Source organism: Anastrepha ludens, chromosome 4 (genome assembly GCF_028408465.1).
Source record: "Anastrepha ludens isolate Willacy chromosome 4, idAnaLude1.1, whole genome shotgun sequence".
Taxonomy (NCBI): domain Eukaryota; kingdom Metazoa; phylum Arthropoda; class Insecta; order Diptera; family Tephritidae; genus Anastrepha; species Anastrepha ludens.
In genome coordinates, this window is record NC_071500.1 from 73975931 (window position 1) to 74001249 (window position 25319).

General features: G+C 37.3%; 1 protein-coding gene across 1 annotated transcript in view; it reads right to left on the bottom strand.

Moving 5' to 3' along the window:
- The window catches only part of LOC128859816 (ubiquitin-conjugating enzyme E2-22 kDa), a 35589-nt gene extending 10923 nt beyond the window's left edge, over positions 1 to 24666 (bottom strand). The window contains exons 1-2 of the mRNA XM_054096908.1: positions 24392 to 24666; positions 13953 to 14105 (exon numbers count right to left, since the gene is read on the bottom strand). Of these exons, the coding sequence (XP_053952883.1) occupies positions 13953 to 14105; positions 24392 to 24454 (216 nt within the window). The 5' untranslated portion in view covers positions 24455 to 24666. The remainder of the gene's footprint in view (positions 1 to 13952; positions 14106 to 24391) is intronic.
- Between the last annotated feature and the right edge of the window lie 653 nt (positions 24667 to 25319).

Below are 25319 nucleotides of genomic sequence, written 5' to 3' on the forward strand. Positions count from 1 at the left end.
GAATTAGGAGGACAAAGGCGTAGGGTACATGAATTCTATAGGTTAGCCAAAGTTGCTGACAATGAGTTCTGTTGGAAGGAGTATAAGGGTCTACTAAAAGTATGCAAGAAAGAAATACGTAGAGCCAAGAGAGAATCTTGGAAAGACTTCTGTAGCAGCATGGAAGACACTAATGAAGTGGCTAGACTTAGGAAACTGCTATCCAAGAATTCGTCTATGCCAAGAATAATACGAAAAATTAGCGGGGAGTGGGCTGACAGCTGCGGGGACTCTCTAGAAAACCTATTCAGCACACATTTTCCAGGGTGTGCGGACACTATAGATCTCGAGCCTAGAAGAGATATTTTGCACGACATCCCGACGAACGTAATTACGACCAACAAGATAGAATGGGCTACACAAGGTTCGACCCTTATAAATCGCCTGGACTGGATGGAGTCTTCCTAGCCATACTCCAAAAGATAAGCCATCTTGTGGTACCATGGTTAAGAACGATATTCAGGGGATGCTTGAGGTTCGGCTGTTCCAGTATTGGGGAGAGAAGCGAGAGTTGTGTTTATTCCAAAAGCGGGGAAAAGCAACCCTCCGTACTCGAAGGAATACAGGCCCATTAGTCTGACCTCATTTCTCCTGAAAATGTTAGAGAATATTCTAGACACATACATTAGAGACACAATTGCGCCGGACGTATTAGCCAAGGCGCAGCATGCTTACACTAAAGGCAGATCTACTGAAACTGCACTTCACTCACTTGTACTAAATATAGGTCGAACGAAAAATCCCACTTTGACCCATTTAGAGTGCTCCAATCGAGTCCAAATGTATGACCGACCCCCACTAACTTTGGAAGGCCGATCCACCCATGCCAATGGCACACCCCCTGGAACTCCCCTAGGGGGTTCCCCATACAATCATTTCAAAATATCACCATTTTTGGCTTTTACATGAGAAAAGAAACTAAAAAGTTCGACCCAAATTGGGGGACATCAGAATTCGTTTTAGAGGTATGGTTCCTTCGGCAAAGTTTCTTATTTTGATCCCTAGAATATGATTTTCACAGAGCAATGGGCGATTTTTTTGCCTCTCCACAAATCGACCCGGCCTAATAGATGTACATATATGGATAAGGCAGCTATTAACTGGCAGGAAGATAAGAGCGGAATGGAACGATACGAGCGTCACCAAATATGCATGCAGAGGCACTCCGCAAGGTGGGGTACTATCGCCGCTATTATGGTTACTTGTAGCAAATGAATTGCTCAAGAAATTTGACATAGCTACAGTCATAATGATTAAGAGTTTTTTTGGTTTTTGTGTTTCAAATAAAAAGAAGAGCCAAAATGGCAACACCGTCCAGGCCCAATTTTTCGGAGGGGTCAATTTCAGCGCCATTTTTTAAATTATCAAAATTAAAAAAAAAACAATTAATTTTTGTATGAAAATGAAGTTAAATTAATGTTCAGTTTATAATTAACCAAAATTTCTTAAATAATTCAAGAGCAACTTTTAAATTAGAAAATGCGGTACATGACGAAATTAAAAAGACGATATATATTGTACTATGAATAAGTTCGTGCGGTTTTTTTTCGAAATTTGAAACTTTATTGACGTAAAATGGTTACAAATTTAATATTCAAAATATTGTCCATCGCTTACTACTACTTTTTCCCATCTTTCTGGCAATTCACGGATTCCCTTTGTGAAAAATTCGGTCGGTTTTGCCGCAATCCACGAATCGATCCATTTTTTGACTTCATCGTAATTACGGAAGTGCTGGTCAGCCAGGCCATGTTGCATCGATCGGAAGAGATAGTAATCGGATGGCGCAAGGTCTGGACTATACGGCGGGTGGGGTAGGACATCCCATTTGAGCGTTTCTAAGTATGTTTTGACCACTTGTGCAACATGTGGCCGAGCATTGTCATGTTGCAAAATAACTTTGTCGTGTCTATCGGCGTATTGCGGCCGTTTTTCTCGCAGTGCTCGGCTCAAACGCATCAATTGTCGTCGGTAGACATCCCCCGTAATCGTTTCATTCGGTTTCAGTAGCTCATAATACACAACACCCAGCTGGTCCCACCAGATACACAGCATAACCTTCAGGCCATGAATATTCTGCGCCGACGTCGATGTTGAAGCATGGCCAGGGTATCCATACGTTGCCCGACGTTTTGGATTGTCGTAATGGACCCACTTTTCATCGCCAGTCACAATTCGATGCAAAAAACCCTTTCTTTTGTGCCGTTGAAGCAGTTGTTCGCATGCCATAAAACGGCGTTCAACGTCTCTTGGCTTCAATTCATACGGCACCCAATGGCCTACCTTTCGGATCATTCCCATGGCTTTTAAACGTTTGGAAATGGTTGATTGATCAACTCCCAAAGTTTTTGCAACCTCTTCTTGCGTTTGAGCCGGATCTTGATCGAGCAATTCCTCCAATTCGGTATCCATGAACTTTGGCGGCGCACCCTCGCGTTCTTCGTCTTCCAAGCCAAAATCACCACTTTTAAAGCGTGCAAACCACTTCTGGCACGTTCGCTCAGATAGAGCATGCTCACCATAAACTTCCACCAAGATACGATGACTTTCGGCTGCTTTTTTCTTCATATTAAAATAATGAAGAAGAATTCCCCGCAAAAACACATTATTTGGCACGAAATTCGACATTTTCAAGTGTGGTAAAAATATTGTTGTTTACGCTTCAAATAAAAAACTTATATTGACGTTTGTGCCTTACGACAGTAGCTCTCCAATGAATGTTTGGAAATGTGGATCGATGGAATAATAATCAAGTTACGCCATCTGTTGTAAAACCGACCGAACTTATTCATAGTCCTATTACATTGTGTAAAATAAGTACCCGGAATTTAAAAAAAAAACACATTTTTTCATATTATTCATCATTATTTGTTGGATCGCCTTCAAAATAGGCTCCTTTTGAGCCGATACAAATATTCCAACGAACAACCCAGTCATCCATGGCCCGCTGGTAGGCCGGCGCCGGGATGGCCTTCAGCTCCTTTAGCGAATTTTTTTTAATGTCTTCAATCGACTCAAAACGCCTTCCCCGAAGACGATTGCTGACTGGTTTGCATATCGTACTCGTAGACCCATGTCTCATCACCAGTTATTATGCGTTTCATGAACGTAGGGTCCGTATTAGCTCGGGAAACCATGTCTTCAGAGACCTCCTTCCGATGCTCTTTTTGCAAAAAATTGAGCTCTTTCGGAACAAGCCGAGCGGCGACGCGGCGCATGCCCAACACACCAGTCAAAATGTTCTGAGCGGTCATGTGAGAGATGTTAAGCTCACGACCGATCTCTCTGGTACTCAAACGACGATTTTCAAATATAATTTTCTTAATTTCTTCGACGTTTTCGTCGGTCGTAACGATCGATGGTCGTCCGGAGCGAGGCAAATCTTCTACCACTTCACGGCCCTCTTTGAACGTATTGTACCACTCGTAGGTTTGTGTTTTGGATAAACACGAGTCACCATAGGCTTCCTGCAACATATTTAATGTATTGGCACACGTAATTTTGTTCGCAACGCAAAATTTAATGCAAACCCTCTGCTCCACAAGTTTATCCATAGTAAAATTCGCCAAGTAAACAAAAGATCAACTCACTTTGACTGCAGAATAAAACACACTAAGTAATAGATCCCGTTCTAATAAGGCTTGTGCATTCAAGGACATGTGTACCAACATGAAAAAACCAAATTTGAAGTGTCAGGTATTCCCGGGAGAGTTTAAATTATAAATTCCGGGTACTTATTTTACACAATGTACAATATATATATATATATAATTGGCGCGTACACCCTTTTTGGGTATTTGGCCGAGCTGCTCCTCCTATTTGTGGTGTGCGTCTTGATGTTGTTCCACAAATGGAGGGACCTACAGTCTCAAGCCGACTCCGAACGGCAGATATTTTTAGGAGAAGCTTTTTCATGGCAGAAATACACTCGGAGGTTTGCCATTGCCTGCCGAGGGGCGACCGCTATTAGAAAAATGTTTTTCTTAATTTTGGTGTTTTCACCGAGAATCGAACCGACGTTCTCTCTGTGAATTCCGAATGGTAGTCACGCACCAACCCATTCGGCTACGGCGGCAGCCGTACAATACAATACATTGAAAAAATAATTGCTGTCAAAAACTGAAAAAACTTTTTTTTAATTATAGGCTGTTTGAAATATTAGGTATGTTCAAGAAGCAAATAATTTGTAACAATTGGTACAAATTATCAAGTTTTAGTGTTCAAGTATCCAAAAAACTTGAAAAGTACGGGGAGTGAGAGAGCAAAATCACATTCCATTTTAAGGGGAAGTTGCATGTTTTTACTGTATAAATCTTTACTTGTAAGAATTTGTAAGTAAGAAAAACCGCTGATCGCAAAGTAAAAAATAAACACGAATTAAAAATTGCGAATTGAGCGCAAATTCTAAATTAAAAAAAAGGTGATTAAAATAGTAAGTAAATATATTATACATAGATAAAATGTATAAAGTTTATTTAAAGTCATACTATATATTAAATAGTAATCGGCCAATGACATAGACGTACATACATATGTACTTCTGCCTCCAGCCTCCAGTCACCGTTGCTGCAGATTCCGAAATACGAAATCGAAAGCATTTAAGGTATCTTTTGAGTTTTAGACTTTTACTTCTTGGTTATTAACTAATTTGGCAACAATTTGGTTACTGGATAATTTTTGCATAAACGGTCCTATTATTCCATAGTTACATACATTGTATAGTTCGATTGAAATTAGATGAAACCGACTACTTATAGTTTAGAATAACAATTCTACGAGTATATAATCAGCTCTTCGTACAACTTGCAAATTGTTACTGGTTGTGCGTTCAGAAAGTAACTTTCCGAATAAGTACTTTCAATAAAGTACATGAACGTACAACCAGTTACAATTTGCAAGTTTTACGAACAGCTGATTAAATTGTTGGCGAGAAAAATCACAAAAATTAAAAAAAAAAATATAGCAAATAAGCATAAAGCTCATACAAGGTGAAGACCAAAATATTGTAAATTTATCAAAAATTAACCGAAATCATCGAATCATAGAATTGTTATTCTATACTTATAGTATAGAATTTCCGACCACCATATCAAAACTATAATTTAAATCCTCCCACTCCTCTGCACGTAAGAAAAATTTCAAAATGAAAGTTAAAATATATAATTTTCGCATTTTTAAGGTCAGTGGTCACCTGATGGCTTAAACTAAATTGAATTATCTCGAAATTTGACAATACTAGCTAAATTAGACAAACTCGCTCCTGTGGGGCACCACGCATACCACGCATAAAGCCATTCGGCTACAGTCGGCTTAAACACGCATCAGCAGATCTACTTTTTAGTTTAGTTGCAGTTAATTGCTTATAGCTTGCATATAAATATTAAGTGTATTCGCCGCCTCACACATCCACTTTTGTCGCAACTTCACATGGCATGGATTCATCGCCGCATCATACTCTTCCTCTATTGTTTTCTTCACGAAACCAAAGCGTAGTTCAATGTCATCTATTAGTGCAAACAGCATTAAGAGAAAATTCATTGAGATTGCAGCAAAAGTCTCTAAACGGTGGACCTTTTTTTAATCACTTTAAAGTTACGATTAAAGTTATAAGTCTCCTTCACTATAACAATTATATACTCTCTCAACTTCTGAATAAATGATATTAGAAATTTTAATTTAGATTGCATTAAAGCCATTAAGCACTTAAAAGCTCCTTATTATAATCTTTTTTAATCCAATCACATCTTTATGTGATCACTGTCTCTGACATCCTGTAGTGTTTTGGAGCAATCAATTTTGGTTAATTCTGTCGTTCTTCATGCTCTGCAATTTTCCTGAATCGTGCCATTAGGTACTCAAAAGCATTTTGCTATTTTTATTTTCATTTTCTGACTAGACAAAGAAAATTAGGACAGGTTTTATGACATATTGGCTTAACCTAAACGCAAAATGTGCAACTAATAGTATTAGTCATTGAACACCATTCAATGGTTGAATGATTTACCATTTAAAGAGCTTTTAGAGAAGAGAGAACGTTTGAAAAAAGAAAATTCGTTGTTTCGTCCTGGCATTCCGACGTTGATGTAAGTAAATATCTAAATAACCACTCCTTAACAGTCCCCTCCGATACCCAGGCAAGGTCGGTTGTAGCAAGTGCCTTACCACGGAATGCCGGCTCTGCCGCGGCGGCCATCTCCTTCCGTGCATACTCGAGGTATTAAAATTGGAAAAATTAATTTTTGTTTTTAATTCAAAACAGAAAAAACAAAAACTCTGAAGATAAGCTGCTGGCCTCGAGCCAGGACACAGTACGTTGAGTGCACACCATAACACTCCTCTGCTGAAACCCAGCCGTCTACGGCCAACAACTCAACACACGCAATCTTCCTCTCGGGCACCCTGTGGTAGGTATGTCAAGAAGAGAAATAAAAATCCTCTGGGTCATTGCTCAAAGCGCGCTACCTGAGAACCAATTTCATTCTGGCTAAGACAGCTAAGAAAGAATTGGCCGATAGATCAAATGAAAATAATGCAGGGGCTAAGGCCACATATGAGGCCATTGTTTCGGAGTACGACACCATGGAAGTGACGAAAGCTACCGACCTTCAATTACACAAAAACCCTCAAAATCACCTGAGTGTTGAGTACCCTACGCCAACACTGATTTTCTTAGTTTTGAGTGCCATCGCTATTTTTTGTACGCAAAAACTTTAAAATAACTCCTAAGTAATGTAGCCACATCAAAATCAATTACAAACTATTGTAAAATAAAACCGTTATTGGGTGTGAATATGTCACTGCATACTGCGGGGAGTCCCTGTTTTCATGTGTACGGAAACTTTTTCTGCTTCGTTAAAGTGAAGTTTTTTTGTTTTGTAAAATTAAATTTTTAAAGATAGAGTAACTTCGGGTATTGTGGTATGGGAGGGTAATGTGATATACCCGCTTATTTTCTGAACTATACATGTTTCAACAAGAACTTTTTGTTGAAAATATGCATATCGGGAAAAAACCACAGCAGCAAAATTATACATGCTGTCGAATGTTTCGTTTGTTCCCAATGAGAAAAATTTCATTGAGTGGTGCGGTCGTAATAATTTAAGTGCGTACTTTTTGCAAACCAATTGCTTAGAATTTAACACAAATTTTTTCAAAAGAATACTTACTTTTCCATTAAGGCGAGTCTATTTAGCTATAGATCAGGTAAGTTTTCAATAAAACTAAAGTGGAATTTTTAAAAACAAATTCAATTTGAAAAAGTAAAGTTCGGCTAATGTGATATAGCCTTTGTCGCCTAGCATTGGTATAGCATTGGCACCAAAAAAATGATGTGCTTTGCTATATTTAAAGTGGGATGCCGAGAGTATGAGGAAAGCCATTTTAACTGTGAGAGGAGAAAAGATGGACATACTCTTGGCTTCAAAAACATTTTGTGTGCCATTTGCAACTTTGCAAAGAGCCACTCGCAGTGACCGATCTAAAGACGATATTTTGAACACGCCATTGGGACGTAAACTCGCATTTAACCCAGATTTAGAAATGGAATTAGTAAAGTATATTAAGTATATGGAGTCGTCGTTTTGGGGACTCACTCGCAGTGATATCCGCTCTCTCGCGTTTCAAATAGCGAAGCGCAACTATATTGACAACCCATTTTCTTTGATAAAGGAATGCGCGAGTAAGGATTGTTTATATGGCTTTCTAAAAAGGTAGAAGTCTGAAATAAACCTACGAAGCGCGACAGGAACCTCAATGGCTAAGGTTAAGGGATTTAATGTGTAAAGTGTTAACAAATTTTATAGCTTATTGGAGAACGAGTACGAAAAGTATAATTTCGCTCCAACGCAAATATGGAACGTGGACGAGACCGGATTGTCTATTGCTCAAAGTAGGCAGCCGAAAATTTTGGCGGCGAAAGGAAAAAGGCAAATTGGATGTATGACGTCAGCGGAAAGAGGATCACTCATTACCGTGGTGAACTGTATGAGTGCAAGGGGCGCCTTTGTTCCGCCCTTTTTTTATTTTTCCCAGAAAAAAACTTTCTTCACGGTTAATGCCCCTCCCGGCTCCGATTTTTCTTGCCATATATCCGGCTGGATACAAATACCAATATTCACTAAATGGTTTAATCATTTCCTACGGTTCACAAATGCATCAAAAGAAAACCCAGTGCTGCTCATTTTAACGACTGATGCGATGGTATTAACAACATCGCCATACAAAGAATCTTTCGAGGAGAGCATAAGAAATGTCGTCATAGATGAAACTATAAAAAAATTTCATGGGTCTTACTTTTGTGCATGTTTCTTTGGGTCTTAACTTTTCCAGGAGTATAGGCGTGTAATGTGATACTTTATATCACTTTACCCGAATAGACAATATCACATTATCCGCCAAATTTTACAAACCTCCCTTTTCGACTATTTTTGATTTCAGTGGAAAATCTGCCGATTGGCTGAAAATAGAATACTCCAAATTCAAAATTAGTTACACAATACATCAATACACTGTATTAAGCAATAATAAGTTAATAAAAGTTGGAAATTATGGAGTAATAGGAGAAAAGGGATTACCTATGTATATCATAATACCCGAAGTTACTCTATATGTACTTAGGAAAAAATGTATAGAAATAGTAGAAAAATTAAAAAAAAAATTTCATAAAAGTTTAAAATGTCTTAGTTTTTTTTACAATGTATTTCTTAATATGTTGCGTTTATTTCTTTGCGTACGGATACTTTTCCTGGGAAATGTATGTGCAACTGTTACGGCACAGAAGAATTTAATTTTTATGCAAATATTTTTGATTTCAAATTCATTTGAATGAAAACTCAAAACTAAAACCAACAATGAAAATAAGAGTGTGGTTTGTAAAGGTCAAAAATGCTAAAACTGTCACTCTGCGGTTGTCTAAAATAATTTCTTATGAGTGAAAATAGGCGAACAATAATCTTGGAAAATCAATGCCTACGAGTTTTACAAAAAAAAAAACAAAACCTGGGAGTATAGGCTTTGATTTATACACAACGAATAGAGTGTCAAATGAACATATTTCCAAAGCATGTTACAGATCCTGAATTATTAAAGGTTTGCTCACTTGTGACATTCGATTTTTGACACTCTCTTACAAAAGGTTGTATTTACGAAGGTGCATAAAGTGGAAAAAATTAAATCCTTTTTAGTAAAAATGGTAGCAAAAAAGTATTTTGTTACTTAAATGGAAACAAACTGCGAACGGTTTAAAAAATAAATTTTAATTAATATTTAAATGTAAATAATATTAAAACAAGAAATTATTTCACGAATTCCAAGATTGTATTTTGTGAATTAATTTTTAAACCGATCGCGAAGTTTCACCAATATGAATTTTTTTTGTTCAAAATAAATAAATAATTGGCACATACAATTCTGTTAGCTGTTTCACCGAGATCCTCCTCCTATTTGTAGCGTACATTCCACAATGGGAAGCTTGAGAAGCTTTTCATGCTGGTACTGTGCTTTGCTAAGCCTCCTCTGGACACTTAATCCATCAATTGGAAGGTGGGCTCATTGAAAAAAAGTTCTGTCAGTCCCAACTTTTTTATAATGAGGTCTGCAATGTTATCGATTACGTGGGGACTATCCAATTATTCTCCCTACTGTAACTCTTTAGCAAACGCTAACTCTTTGCAAAACATGAATTCCGTCTAAACCACCACAGAAATAAAGCTTTCTAAATTCTCCACTCATCGATCTCGGATTACGTCAATTACTCTATCATCTCCTGACTTAAGCGGTATGTATTTAATGTCATAATACCATAGTCCTGCACATACCGATGAAAACTATTTAGCGAGTTGTTGCTCGTAAGCAGACCATTTTGCAATTAAATGTTTTTCTACAAATTTGACTTTTCCTCCACTTTTACTCAAAATTTCTAGAGCTAGCAACCCAGTGTCTTGCTAAAGGGAGCCGATTTGTCAAGAGAGAACGAACAAGCTGCTTACTGAGCAAACCTTTTATCATTGAATCATGGTTACAGATTACCTGTATTTACTTTGAAGGCAATATTTATTAGAAGGAATATGGAATAAAATGCGTACAAGTTTTTATCGTTTTACTTAAAGGAGGGCCGCGAGAAAACAAACAAATCTCTCCATGGCAACCTTGCGAAACAGCTGTTACAAAACGTTTCAACGTACCATAGATCGGGTTTATACGGGTATTTAACACAGTTCAGAAGCTCTCAACTCGGAAGAATTGCGCGTTTGTGTTGCATAAGAACAGGAGGAAGCGTTCCAGCAATTGAAAGATCATTTTTGTACTGCGCCTATGTTAGAAAAGTTCGTTAGGGATACAGATGCTAGCGCATACGGAATAGATGAAGAAGTATCACAGATCAGCAATGGGAAAGAAAAAGTGATCGCATACTATAGCAGAGTCCCTGATTGAATTACTGCGTGACCAGACGAGAACTGTTAGCTGTGGTTGAATGCGTAAAACATTTTCACAAATATTGTATGGTCAACGATTGTATTTAAGAACAGATCACGCAACATTGAGATAGTTACTCCAGTTCAAGCATCCGCAAAGACTAATTGCACGGTAAAGTAACGGACAGCTTGCTCTCCTTCTCCGCGCACACAACCGCTATTGCAACGAGAGTACAGAATCGCAACAAGGTCCTCAAGTCGCTTGCCGGCAGCACTTGGGGCAAAGACAAAGAAATGTTGCTGTCGACTTTCAAAGCAATAGGCCGACCGGTTCTCAACTATGCCGCGCCTGTCTGGTCGCCTGGAACCAGTGATACGCAGTGGACGAAGCTACAGACCTGCCAGAATACTGCCATTAGGACCGCGACAGGATGTCTCCTGATGTCCCCAATACAACACCTACACGATGAGGCTAACATGCTCCCGGTTAAGGAGCACAACAAAATGCTCGGCAAACAGTTTCTGCTAGGGTGTCACCGCAGGCCTCACCCATGCAGACACCTGCTCGAGCCCGAGCCACCTCCTAGGCACATCACGAGACACTTCCTCAATTACGTGGACGAGATCCTGGACAAAACAGACAGACCACTCCAGGATCAGACAGTATACAGACAGACCATTAACGACATCCATCGGGAGACCCTTACCACCTTCCTAAGCTCCCGACCCCCGAATGCCGTTATCGGAGTCCAACCGCCACCTATCGCAGAAGAAGAGCTCCAGCTTCCCCGAGAGTCCCGCGTAATCCTGGCTCAATTACGTTCTGGATACTGTAGCAGGTTAAACTCCTACCTATCCAGAATCGACCCCGACATACTAAACATATGTCCAGCATGTGAAGGCACCCCGCACGACACTAACCACCTTTTCACATGCCCCAACAAACCCACTCATCTAACACCCCTCTCCCTCTGGACCCAACCCGTCGAAACAGCCAGTTTCCTGGGCCTACCGTTAGATGAGCTAGACGAAGACGACCGGTAATTTACACAACACTGACAGGGCAAAGATACTGCTACAACAACAACAACAATTAATTGCACGGTGGATCGAAAGGCTAAAAAATTACGACTTCTAGATCGAGCGACGAAAAGGGAATCAACATGGAAATGTTGATGCACTATTGTGCTTTAGAGTGTAAGCATTATTCCAAAGTCGAGAGATATGAAGGGATTCGATGATCAGTGAGAACCAACTGCAATAAGAAGTCAGTTGAATTGACTGCGAAAGGTGGTGGAAGCGAAAGACGTGGAGAGAGATATTCTAAAAATCAAATGGCGAAAGGAAGTCCTCTGGCTAAGGCACATTGGGTACAGTGGAATTGCCTTAAAATAATTGATGAAATTCTGCATAACGTATTGGAAAGTGAAGATGGAAATCATTCCCGAGATTTGATTATAGTTCCTAAATCCAGGATTGCATCGGTGTTAAAAAAATTCCCCCAATTGGTCAAATGGAGGTCATCTGGGTATAACTGAAACGTTGGAGCAGATTAAGTAGCGGTTTTACTGGGTAAATTGGAGAAAATGAGTAACCGATTGGATTCAAAATTGCGCGGGGTGTATGGCACCGAAAGGTCTAAATGTTCCTGTTGGCCTATCAATCAGCTGTATATGGAACTACTCGCCAACCTCGCCTGCTATAACCATTTTTGGAAGGTTTTCGGGTAATGTATCGTTTGAAGGAGGTGCCGCCCCTCAAATGGACGAAGGTAGTCAGTAGGAAACACTACAGGATGACATGGAAGAATAGTAGCTAAAGTTACAAGATGAAGGAGAGATTTGACCGTGCTGTGAACTCCGAAGTATTAAGAGAAGGTACTTCTTTATAGTTTGGAAAGGGAGAAAGGGATTTCTCAAGGATTGGACAAGGAAAGTAGTGCTTCTGGAAAGATTGGCTCCATTTGGATGGAAGGATTTGGTGTCTAATCGAGACGATTAAACTTAAGCGGAGGGCGAATCAGCGAATTGTGAAGTTTCGCGAACCGACTGGCAACAATAGCGAACGAGATGCCAAACAAAAACATTAATAAGTCTTGATGGTGACAGCAGATAGCGAGACAGAGCCCGCTTTCTGGGTCTACCGCTAGATGAGTTAGACGAAAACGACAGCGACCACATCGTACAGATAGGGTTTAGTAAACTGCTACAACACAGCAACACTCGGCAAAAGATACGAGAAAATTACTAAGCACATGTACTTATATGCGCATAGCGTATTCAGTCGTAAGTTAAACGTGTAAGCGAATATTTGACAATCTAGTGATGGCACTCAGATAAATTATTGTGAGAGATTTATTTGGATTTTAACGTAAGAAAATTCGTAACAATATTTTATTAATTTAAATCACTTTGCCTTAGCAAAATACAAACAAAATCCAACAGTTAATGGGTGAATTTTGTCACATCTCTTCATGGTTGCTGCCCTGAAAAACTAAAAGGAAATTGTATCTGGGTTGTGGCATTCTTTATTCATTAGTAAACAAAAGTACATGCGAAACGCAGCTACCTTCTTTTTCATATCATGAACTGTATAAAGGGTAATCAGTCACGCGTGACTACTGTCAAACTAAATACAGAATTATTAATTATTAAACATAGTGTTCAGTGACATTTCATCATGGAAAGACCTATGCCTCAACATTGTTTACAAATCGTACAATTGTATTACGAAAACCGACGCTCTGTGAAAAGTGTTCATCGCGCGCTCATGCCAGCTTATGATGTTCAGCGATGATGCAAAATTGATGAAAAGCAAATCGAAGCTATTCAAGAACAGCCATTACATCAATTGAGAACAACCGTTTGGTGCGGCCTATGGGCGACACTTGCCATACAACCCGTGAAACAATGGGGGACTCGGATCAGTGGATTGGACTTTTATTTGTGGGGATGTATAAAGTCGAAATACTTTGTGGATAAAACAGCTTTGATTGAGGTATTGGAAGTTAACATTACTAAAGTTATTCACGAGATACCGACCGAAGTCCTCCATTTTAGAATATGGTTTTTACGGATGACCGAATTGGGGCGCAGTTGCGACCAACATTTGAAAAAGATTATCTTTATAAAATAAATGTCATGCCTATTCAATTTGAATTTTCCTTATTTTATTTAAAATCCGATAGCTCTAAACTGATCACCGTTTATAATAATATTATATATATGCACAATACATATATAATATTTCACTGAAACATACCCATCACATAAAATTTCAGTTTCGCAATAACTTAAACCCTTCAATTAAAATGTAACTTTTGTCATGAACGTTGATACACACATTGGAATGATTTAGGAGATTTTAATATTTATACTGCACTAATATGTGTAACATTAGCGTTATTAGCTGTTCAGCGTAGCCACAATACTTTGATAAACATGCAAAATACCTTTTGCCGCTAAATAAGTCTCAGACCTTATATTAAATGGTGATAATTACTTTAGGCGGATTAAATGGATATGTTTCCGGCACTTTAATCTCTAAAACAAATTTTCCTCCTTCATACGGAGTATCTGGTGGACCGGCAATTTCCCCACGAAGTTCTGTCCAACTGTCGTTGATTAATTCAATTTTGATAGAGCATTGCACAATCTGGAAAATGAAGAGCAAAATATTTTTAAATAAAAAAGTATTAAAAATTTCAAATATAAATAGACATTTCTTTCTTCTTATAAAATTTTTCTAATTATGACTTAGAGCTCTGTTAGCCAAGACTTCGACATTATTTTATATAACTTTGGCCAACCTACTATACCAGCAACACATATTTCTGGTTAGCCCAAACTCCGAAAACCAAGAGAGCTAGAGATTAAGTTTTAGATTCCTAAGTTATGTATTTTACGTATTGTACATTAAAGCCGTGAGAGAATCATGCTGCATTATTATTTTTTCACCTACTTGGAATAGTATTCCTCCAAATATTTAGTATATACAAAATAGATTTTTCCTACAAATTTAAAACATATCGCACTTGTTACGTTAAAGCGTAACAACTCAAAATCTGAACATTTTCAGTAGAGACGAAAAACTGTTTCCGTAAATATTAATAACATATTACAAGGAAAAAATATGTAATTGCACGAAAATATCATTAAAAACAATATAACGGTTGTTTCATTCTTATTTGTTTAGTAGTTGCGCTAAAATAACAAAATTTTGAGTTGTTACTCTTTTCCTGAAATTTTTGTATACACTTAGTGGTGTCATTTTGAGTTGTCTATGTTTAAGGCCGGCGGGCCAATTAGATGTCCTAAATTCAGTAGTTTTCGCGAAGCGTTGTAGGATGAGAAAAAAAACAATTAGCCAAATGAAGTTTTGGGGATAGTTTAATATATTGTATATTTGAATTAAAAAAAAAAAAGTTGCACAATCTCCAACAATATATTGTAAGCCGAGTTATCAATAGATTCCCAGAGCGCCTTGCCACTGAAGTATCCAACTTCTGTACAAGATACAACTTGCAATTTTCATCTGAAAACAAAAAAAAAAAAGATTATTAATTTTGATGTAATTATCTTCGATGTAAACTAAGAAAATTGGGAGAAACACGTAAAATTCGAATTTTTGGGGAAGGTAGAAAAAAAGTGGTTTTTCAAGGAAAAAAAAAACTCTTCAACTGGGTAAAAAAGTCGCTTAAAAAAAGTTTTTGGATGTTTTTTTAGTTCACATAGAAGAGAAAACAATACTGAAGATAACGCATTTTGAATGAAATGGATAGCTCGTTTAGTTTTTTTGCAATCGTGTACATAAATTAGGTAAAATCGTGAAAATGAAAAGCCGAGAAAACGCGCTTCAAACTACAACAATAAGCGCACGGTTGCTCGACGCCGCACTACGCTCGGCTCTGTAGCTCTGCAAATACTTGGAATTTAACTCTGAAAATTTGTGTCTCATGTTCTTGAATATCTAAGCTATTGATTTCAGGAAAAAAAAAATCGATTTTTTTTACCTTTTAATTGGCGCGCCGGCCTTAACTGAAAAAATAACACGTAACTTAAACAAACCGTTTGGTTGTAAACAGGCACAATTCAAAATGTTACACTTTATGTGACACAAATTTGTTCAAACACTTGGAGACAACTAAAAATGTAACTCTTTAGTTGAGACAAAAGAAGCCATTCTGAAAACAAAGAGAGAGTCATAACGGTTTTTTTAACGAAAGACTAGACAAACCACTGAACGATTTTTACAGTGGGTAGAGATGACCACTGTACATTGTTTTCTTGCAAAATACTAAAATTTGGAAATTTTGAGTTGTTACGCTTTAACGTAACAAGTGCGATATTAGAAACCCGTCAAAGCGAAAATAAAGATAAAACAATCATGTAAGCAAAACAACACATTGTAAACTTGGACGATGGAAAATATCGCTGGTGCAATCGTAACAATCGCTGAGTAACAACCTCTAAGTTTCTATGAAAACTAAGATGCTGCACCAGCAGTTGGTGCCTAAAGCACATACGCGATCAGTCGGCTGACACAATCATTTGAAGACGCCAGTCTTTATGTACCATACCAGTCGATTTATACCTAACTTGTTATTATAATTATATAAAAAAATGCACCCTCTCGCTGACATTTTTATAAACGAAGAGAACTGATGGCACCATCCTTTCAGTTATTTCTCAAGTGAACTCCGTCATCCATCCACAGTTGGCTTGCGCGATGCAGCAAATTGTAGATGTTACCGATCTGATCAGAGAGTAGAGTATTTACACTCCCTGAGGAGTGCCATTAATTGAGTGCCAAGTAATAGTCGTGCCCACATCCGGGAATAATGGTTCTTTTCTTAAGAAGTGGCAAATTTCAACAGTGGCAGATCCAGATCCAGATCCGCCTGAAGCAAGTCACTGATAACTGCATCCGTGTAGATGTTGTTAAGAGCCCCTTCTATATCGAAAGAGGTACATCGCGTAAATTCGTTAAAGGAAAGTCCCTTTCCTATTTTATCCACAATTTCGTTTAGAACTGTGTCAACGGTAATCTGTACAAGGCCAGAGGAGATAACATCCGTTTTATGTTTTCACATTTCTTTTATTTCTCCACACACAGTTTAGGTGGAAAAGTTTATTTATTTATGTCTTGAGTTAAGCGGTACAAACATTACGAAAAATTACGAAATATACATATTTTTAGTATAATGCGCTTAAGGATATATTTCAATAACATTATGCTAAATTATTAAATAATAAATAGTACTTTAATCTCTTATAGAGTATTGATTTTGAGTCCGATGAGCCTCGCTCTAAAAAATTTGAGAAATAATTGAACTCGGATAAAGCTCTATTAATTGAAGCATTAGCATTGTTATTCGTTTCATATAGGCCTATACGAAAAGTATCGAGACTGCGAAAATTTCTACATGGTATGTTAAAATCAATTAACCCAAGAAGAGACGAGCAGTAAATTTTATCCGAACGGATGTCAGGATGAAATGAAAACCGCAAAAAAGATAATCTGTTATTTAATGATAATAAGCCAATTAAATTACAACGAGAGTTATAAGCTGGAATCGATTGAGAAAAATGTAAGGAGTGCAAAGCAAAACGTAGGCATATTTTTTGCACTCTCTCCAATCGAGCAGCGTGATAGGGTATCCAGATAACAGCAGCGTACTCCAATTTAGACCGAACAAATGAAGAGTATATAATCTTGATTGTATATGGGTCAGAGAATGGCGAAGAATGACGCCTAACAAATGCCAGCATGGCAAAGAACTTTGAAGTAATATATGCAACGTAAAAATAAGCTTTGAATCAAAAACACTCCCAAGTTCGTAATCTCGTCGACCGATTGAAGAGTGGTATTAGATAAGTGGTACTTAAGGAAATGTCGTTTATGAAGGGAATAGAATATAATGGTCCTAAGATGCCACCCTGGGGATCGCCAGAGAAGGCAATGAATGGTTTCGATTAAATACCATCAATAACGACACTAGAACTCCTGTCGTCCAAATAAGATTTAGTCCACTCAAAAAAGATAGAATAAAAACAAAAATTTACCAATTTGGCAACTATGGTATTTGGCTATTTGGTATGAAAAGCTTTACAGAAGTTGTATATGGGGGAGCTTTGCTGCTTCTAAAACAGTAAACATAAATTTAACTATTCTTAAGATTAAGTAACCGACTGTTGATATACATACATATAGCTTATAAAGTCTGCGTTCATCGTACAAATATTTTTAAAGTTGACTAAAAGCACAATAGTTGAAAAATGTTTTATTTATTTCTTCAATGCATTCTTCAGTTACAAAAGCAATCGAAACTAACGAATGAGATTCTTCACTTACGACGCGAATCATTATCTTGCTATAGCCAAAATACGCACACGCTTCTTAGCAGCAAAAAGTACATCTACATAAAAAATATTCCACACCGGAAAGTTGCAATCACAACAGGCAGCCAAAAGATTCGCCACTCGACTCTCAATCCTGCTCTCAGCGAGTACTGCCCAACAACGCACGAGCAACGGAGCAAAATTTCTCGCTCTTTACGTACCACCGCCGAAGAAGAAATCAGATTTCGGCGAGCCCGAAAATAATGGTACGACGAGGAATGTCATGCTGCCACAGAAAGAAGGGATGCAACCTAAACGGCCACGCTGCTGTCGGGCGCAACGCGAACCATGTGGGTTCCCTACCGGGAGTTAAAAAAGGAAAAGAGACCGCTACCCGACCATCACGAAGTAGTAATAGCGAAAACGCGGCTAAAAACAGCAACACCCCGGGATTTGACGGGCTGTGGGCGGAGTTCTTCAAACATGGCGGCTAGGAGCTGGTGTGCGTGCATGCATCAGCTTCTATGCAAAATATGGTCGGATGAAAGCATGACTGGCGAATAAGTGTGCTCTGCCCAATCCATTAAATGCGTGATCCGGTAATCTGCGTATATAAGGTTCTAGCGTACAATTGTTGGCGTATGCTGATGATATTGACATCATCGGCCTTAACAACCGCGCTGTTACATTACCATGACAGCCGGTTTTATGTTACCGGAATGACTCAGGTCTTTCTCGACTAAGGGTTACCGCCCCATAAACTAGCCCTGTCTAGTGAACCGTATATCACCCCACCTCTTACCGTCACAGGAGCAACCCCTTGCAGCAATCTTGCGCCAAATATTTCTCCTCAAGGCTGGTATCGAATCCAACCCTGGGCGAGAGGTATTCTATTGTTGCGTATGCCATATGCGAACTTGACCTCGGTTAGGTGAAATAAGTGTAACGGGTGGAGCCACCTTAAGACCTGTACAGGCCTTAAGTCACACAGGGAGTGGTCGCTTGGAGGGTTTGAGAAAAAGATTCTGCGCAAGATTTAGTGGAGCTAGTGGAGCCCCAGCCAAATGCCCCTTCTTACTCAATCTGGAAATAATTTTTTGCATAACCAAAACCCCTTAAACCTTTGAAAGAACCAATAATAGATACGAGGGGTGCCTTTCCTATGTCGGGATTAGAGAACAAAAACAAATTTTAATCATCGAAAATCACTTTATTGTTTTTCAAAATATTCTCCATGAAGATCTATACACTTTTGCATGCGTTTGAACCAATTGTCGGAACACTTTTGCCACTCTGAATGAGGTACCTCCAAAACATGCATTCTGAATGCCGCAACCGCTTCTTAAGGTGTCGAAAAACGTTGACCTCTCAGTTGGATTTTACGTATGGGAATAAAAAGAAGTCATTCGGTGCCAAGTCAGGGCTATACGGCGGATGACCCATTAATTCGATGTTTTGGGTGCTCAAAAATGCAGTTGTTTGAGCCGATGTGTGAGATCTCTCATTGTCCTGGTGAAGAGTGATCCGTCTTTGGCGATTGGTTTTCCTAATTTCTTGGAAGACAATTGGCAAACAAATGGTTGTGTACCACTCAGAATTTACAGTTCTGCATTGTTCTAGTGGTACGGTTGCCACATGTCCAGTTTTTCCAAAAAAACAGGCGACCATTTGCTTGGAAGTGCTTCATGCGCGAACAACTTTTGTTGGATTTGGCTCATCTTGAAACACCCAACATACAGTCGACTGCTGTTTACTTTCGGGCTCATACGCGTAAATCCATGATTCATCACCTGTCACGATGTCATAGACGTGTTTTGAAGCCCCGTGATCGTATTTTTTGAGCATTTCCTTCGACCAATCGACACGAGCCCTTTTTTGAGCGATTGACAAATTTTGTGGGACCCAACGCGAACAAATTTTTTTGACAGTCAAATGTTTATGCAATATTGAATGTATGCTGGTCCCACTAATGCCTAAGATTGTCTCAATCTCACGATAGGTCACATGACGATCTTGCAATATCAGTTCGCGCACAGCATCAATGGTTTTCGGAACAACAACTGATTTTGGACGACCTTCACGAAATTCGTCTTGGAGTGAACTACGACCACGATTGAATTCACCATGCCATCGATAAACACAGGTCCTTGATGGAGCTTCATCGCCAAAAAATGAATTAAGTTCATCCATGCAATGTTGCTGAGTTAATCCACGTCGAAAATTGTAAAAAATAATCGGACGAAAATGTTCTCGATTTAATTCCATTTTTGGACCGAGATGAATGTTTTAAGTTACTGTAAACAACACAAATAGTTTCAAAACGTTCTGAGTATGTAAAAGCAAAAAAATGTCAAACTTTGCGATACAGCTGTCAGTTGCCAGATTGCAACACCAGGGTTGCCAAATCCCGACATATAAAAGGCACCCCTCGTAACATAAAATAAATATACAAATTTCTAAAATATAACTATACACACAAATTAATGTAACTTTAAGTAAATTTGTAACAAAGCCGATAGCCATGGCAGCTAGTGTTTCATTAATTATTATCTTTGAATTGTAACTATTTATAACGGCGGCTGCCGTAGCCGAATGGGTTAGTGCGTGACTACCATTCGGAATTCGGAGAGAACATAGGTTCGAATCTCGGTGAAAGACCAAAATGAAGAAAAACATTTTCCTAATAGCGGTCGTTCCTCGGCAGACAATATCAAACCTCCGAGTGTATTTCTGCCATGAAAAGCTCTTCATAAAAAACATCTGCCTTTGGAAGTCGTCTTAAAACTGTAAGACCTTCCATTTGTTAAACAATATCAAGCCACAATAGGAGGAGCTCGGCCAAACACCCTAAAAGGATGTAAGCACCAATTATATATTATATAAATAATATATATAATTAATTATAATAAATAATTATAAAATTGTGGAAACATGGAAATAGCTTTCGGCAAGAGGTGTGGGTCAGTTGGAGTTTATTGAATGGGCGATTAATAAATGGGTTGTTATATTTACATGTTAATGCAAATATTTACGCGTTATTTAAAAAATGAAGCGAGGAATCTGTTTACTTTCTTTTGCTTTTCTAACTTAAATATGTAATGAAGAAATAAATAAACAAAAGATGCCAACTATAAATTTACCTTCTGTTTTTAATGAATTTAAAAATATTTGTAAGATGAACGCAGACTTTATGGACTTTGCGTCGATCGGTAAAAAACAGCCTGTATTCTACATATATAATTGGCGGTTACATCCATCCTGATTAAATAAATAAAGAGCAGCCATATATATGGGGCATTCTTTCTCAACGGGAGACCCCTATCTGTCCAAAAATGTTTTTGACCTAGAGAGTTCTAATAGGGCTTAAAATTTAGCTCTTTTTATCTACTTTTCAATACAGAGTGGCCAAAAACGAAATTCAAGATGGCTCATTTAATATGGCTAAAAATGTAATCAAAATTCATTAAATTCATTCTAATAACCTATACCAAAAAAATTCATTTCAACGGAAAGAGTTGTACGAGGTCTCAAAATTTAGCTAATAAAGTTTACTTTAAAATACAAAATGAAAAATTTTAAAATCCAAGATGGCGGCCACAACATGGCGGCTAATTTTTTAAAACTACTCAAATCCACTTAAAATGTATAATATTACTCGGGCGTTTTTTGGGTCGCTGATTACAAATCTGCGTTAGATTTCCAAATTTCAAAATGGCGGATCCAATATGGCGGACGGATTTTTGAAAAAACTCATGAATTCGCATGAAACTCGTTACTCAGGGGTTTAAGTGGATTTGAGTAGTTTTAAAAAATTAGCCGCCATGTTGTGTATTTTAAAGTAAACTTTATTAGCTAAATTTTGAGACCTCGTACAACTCTTTCCGTTGAAATGAATTTTTTTGGTATAGGTTATTAGAATGAATTTAATGAATTTTGATTACATTTTTAGCCATATTAAATGAGCCATCTTGAATTTCGTTTTTGGCCACTCTGCATTGAAAAGTAGATAAAAAGAGCTAAATTTTAAGCCCTATTAGAACTCTCTAGGTCAAAAACATTTTTGGACAGATAGGGGTCTCCCGTTGAGAAAGAATGCCCCATATATTTATATAAAATAAAATATAAAAAGTAATATTAGTATTGCTCCTTTTCCGTATATGTATTTAAGTAAAATTAAGATGTGTAATACGGAATTTTTTGAAACATGTGTAACGCTAAATTTTCATTTAATGTGCAATAATTCCAACCCAGGATGAAAGGCCTAAACCCATATAGTGAAATCTCAAAATCGTTTTGCATTCTTTGGTAAACCTTCTTTGCTATGGGCATTTGAAATTTGCAATATTTCTGCTAAGTGTTTTTAGAATAAATGAAAAAGGGTGTATAAAAGAAGTTTGTAAAACATTTTAACCCATTAGTTCTCTCAAGAATGTGTCGCTTTGTATGTAAATGTATTTTAATTTAAATGTTGTAGTGGACCATATTTGGGTGTCAAATAGATTGTAGTAGTATAGCTGTAATAAACGTTTCATGGATTGGAGAAATGGAAACGTGAATTTATGCAGTTTGGCTTTTCAAGTGGTATTTCCATTTAGCTTGAAACACAAAAATATTTTAACTTATTCTAATTAAAAAAAACAATACAGATATAGGAGGAAAAACCACTAGATATAATTGTTGCAGAAATTTGTTGGTAGATAAAACACCGGTTTGAGGAGAATTTGAATATGGAGCAGTGGAGCCAGCATTGGAAGCACACGTGGGCATCATGTGTGACTCAGATTCTGATAAAGCAAGATTCCGAAGCTGAATTTGCATTCCCCGGAACATCGCGCCGGAAAAAGAAGAAGAGTTATATGTAAACGAAATATAAAATAACGCATACAATTTGATGCATATTCTTATTTTCTGTAGACTCTTCTGATTCTTTGTCTGATGACACCTTTTGTTTAATGATGGGAAATACTTTTTTAAGGTTTTAAACCTCTCTTTAAAATGTACAATACAGACTCTTCAAAAAGAGGGGCCAAAACGACAACTTCGTGAGAGAGCTAATGGGTTAAAATATTTTACAAAGTTATTCCTCGTAAACTGTACTAAATATACCTAACTTAACAAAATATTTCTCTCCGATATGTATTTCAATTTTGTTTTGGTTTAAACTGAAATCACTTAAGCAAGAAATTGCACATTTAAAATGATTGTATCAAAGAAATTTTACCAAAGAATGCAAAACCATTTTGAGATGTTACTATGTGGGTATAGATAGGTCTTTCATCGAGAGTTGGAATCAATCAGTATAATTTATAAAATGAAAGATCCAAATCAAAAAATTCATATATTGTATACATTTGTGTGTAACAACTAGTAAATTAGGTCCACGCAGTTGCACATTATAACTGAAAATTTCGTGGCCGTAATGGAAAGCCTACCCCGCATTTTTTTAGAGTTTACAAACATATATATGTATATAGGTATATATATATATAAAATGTATATATTATAGATTGGCGCTTACAATCTTTTTGAGTGTTAGGCCGAGCTCCTCCTCCTATTTGTGGCGTACGCTTTGATGTTGCTTCACAAATGGAGGGACCTACAGTTTTAAGCCGCCTCCGAACGGCAAATATTTTTTAGGAGCTTTTTCATGGCAGGAATATACTCGGAGGTTTGCCATTGAGTGTCCTGGGGCGACCGATACGAGAAACAACTTTTCCTTCGTTTTGGTGATTCACGGAGTTTTGAACCTACGTCTTCCGAACGGTAGTCACGCATCAATCCCTTCGGTTACAGCAGCAGAAGGCAAAAATACTCTTGGATATATTATGCGTGGTAATATGGCATATCGCATATCTTAATTATAATGTACAATTCTTCATGATCCTACAGCGACTCTTATGCATATCCATCCACGGATTTTCACTCAAGTAGCATCCCTCAAAAACAATAACATTGACAACTTTTTTGTAGTTATTCAAAAAACATGTACCATTTATCCAAGTTTTTATCCATATAACTAGAATATAATATATATTATTTTATAATGGATTTATTTAATAAAAATCGGGAGCCGGTCAAAAAAAGGAAAGCTCTGTTACATAAAACGCCAAAATAAAGCGGCAAACATTTGTTTCTCGTACTGTGCAAAATTTGGCATACATATGGATGTATATACAAATATGCATACCTATACATAGCTTCTCAACTAAGCAAAGGCTACATAAAAAATAGTTTTTAATTAAAAACATTATCCGTACACAATTTTTTTTGATTATTTAAAAGTAACTATCATATCACTTCAACTTTTTGCTTTGAAAATCTTTGTCCGGATCCATGGTATTAGGTATAAAAGTTCCGATTTACAAATTAAAGTTACTCCAGAAACAACTTTAAAAATACACGAATTAATGGCGAATTCTTCATAAAGTTATAACATTTTTCAGACCATAATTTCCAGCGCAAACATCTCAGCTTGCTCTATGCTGCCTAGTCAGATTTATATACGACCAATGTAAATCCCTAAAAATTCAGAAGGGAATTTCGGAAACACATCCTATGGATAACAACATTTCAACATGTCGAAGGTGAATGCATACTCACTTCTTCACTTCTCATAACTTCCTTAAATTCCCGCTTTATGCGAGAAACTGCCATGTTAGCCATCCTGCCTGTTCGATTCGTGAATTTCTAACTCTTTTAACAAATAGCCCACGGATTGATAAAATTCCAAAAAAGTTTAAACACGTCACTTATTATAATATTTCAGCAATTCAATTGTCGATTTATTTAGTTTGCTTTAAAATTTAGGCAGATTCTGACCTTCGAATAATTTCTCGCTAATTGTGAGCAAACAACTGTCAAATAAGTAGCATTAATCGATATATTAATGTTTACGAAATTGATATCGCTTTTGCTGTGATGTGGGACTATAAAACCAAATATAATTCCTAATAATACGTTCACATATGCATTAATCAACTATAAATCGGCCCAATTAATCTACCCTCTCACATATTGCAGATTACCTGCAAAATTGACAATCAGCTGTCAATGCTGCTTTGAGAGGTTTTTCTTCATAGAAATCATTTTGGTGGAATATTTCGGTGTTTTTGGTTTCTTTAAATATTATTAATGATATGAAGAAAATACAAGAAGAAGGAAAAACTAATTTAATTGTGCAATTGGCTGCTAATAGTAAACAGTAAATCCGTATACGTACTGAGGTTGCAAAAAATTATGGCACGCACGAAATTCGATATTACATGATATAATAAGTAATAAGAGCACAAAACGTTTATGGACGCAAGCTTTTTTCTGCAAATGAATGCCTAGTTAATAATATTTAACAAAAATTGTATTAGAATTTCTTTGCCGGCATCCAATTCATTTAGTTTTTATTTTGATGTTTCTCCTTACATTCGTACTAATAATTATCGAAAACACAGGGTTGTATGTCAGAAAGTATCGTTATTATTTAGGATCATTTTATAATCTCAGATAAAGATACCAAATCAGCTGCTCTAGTGAC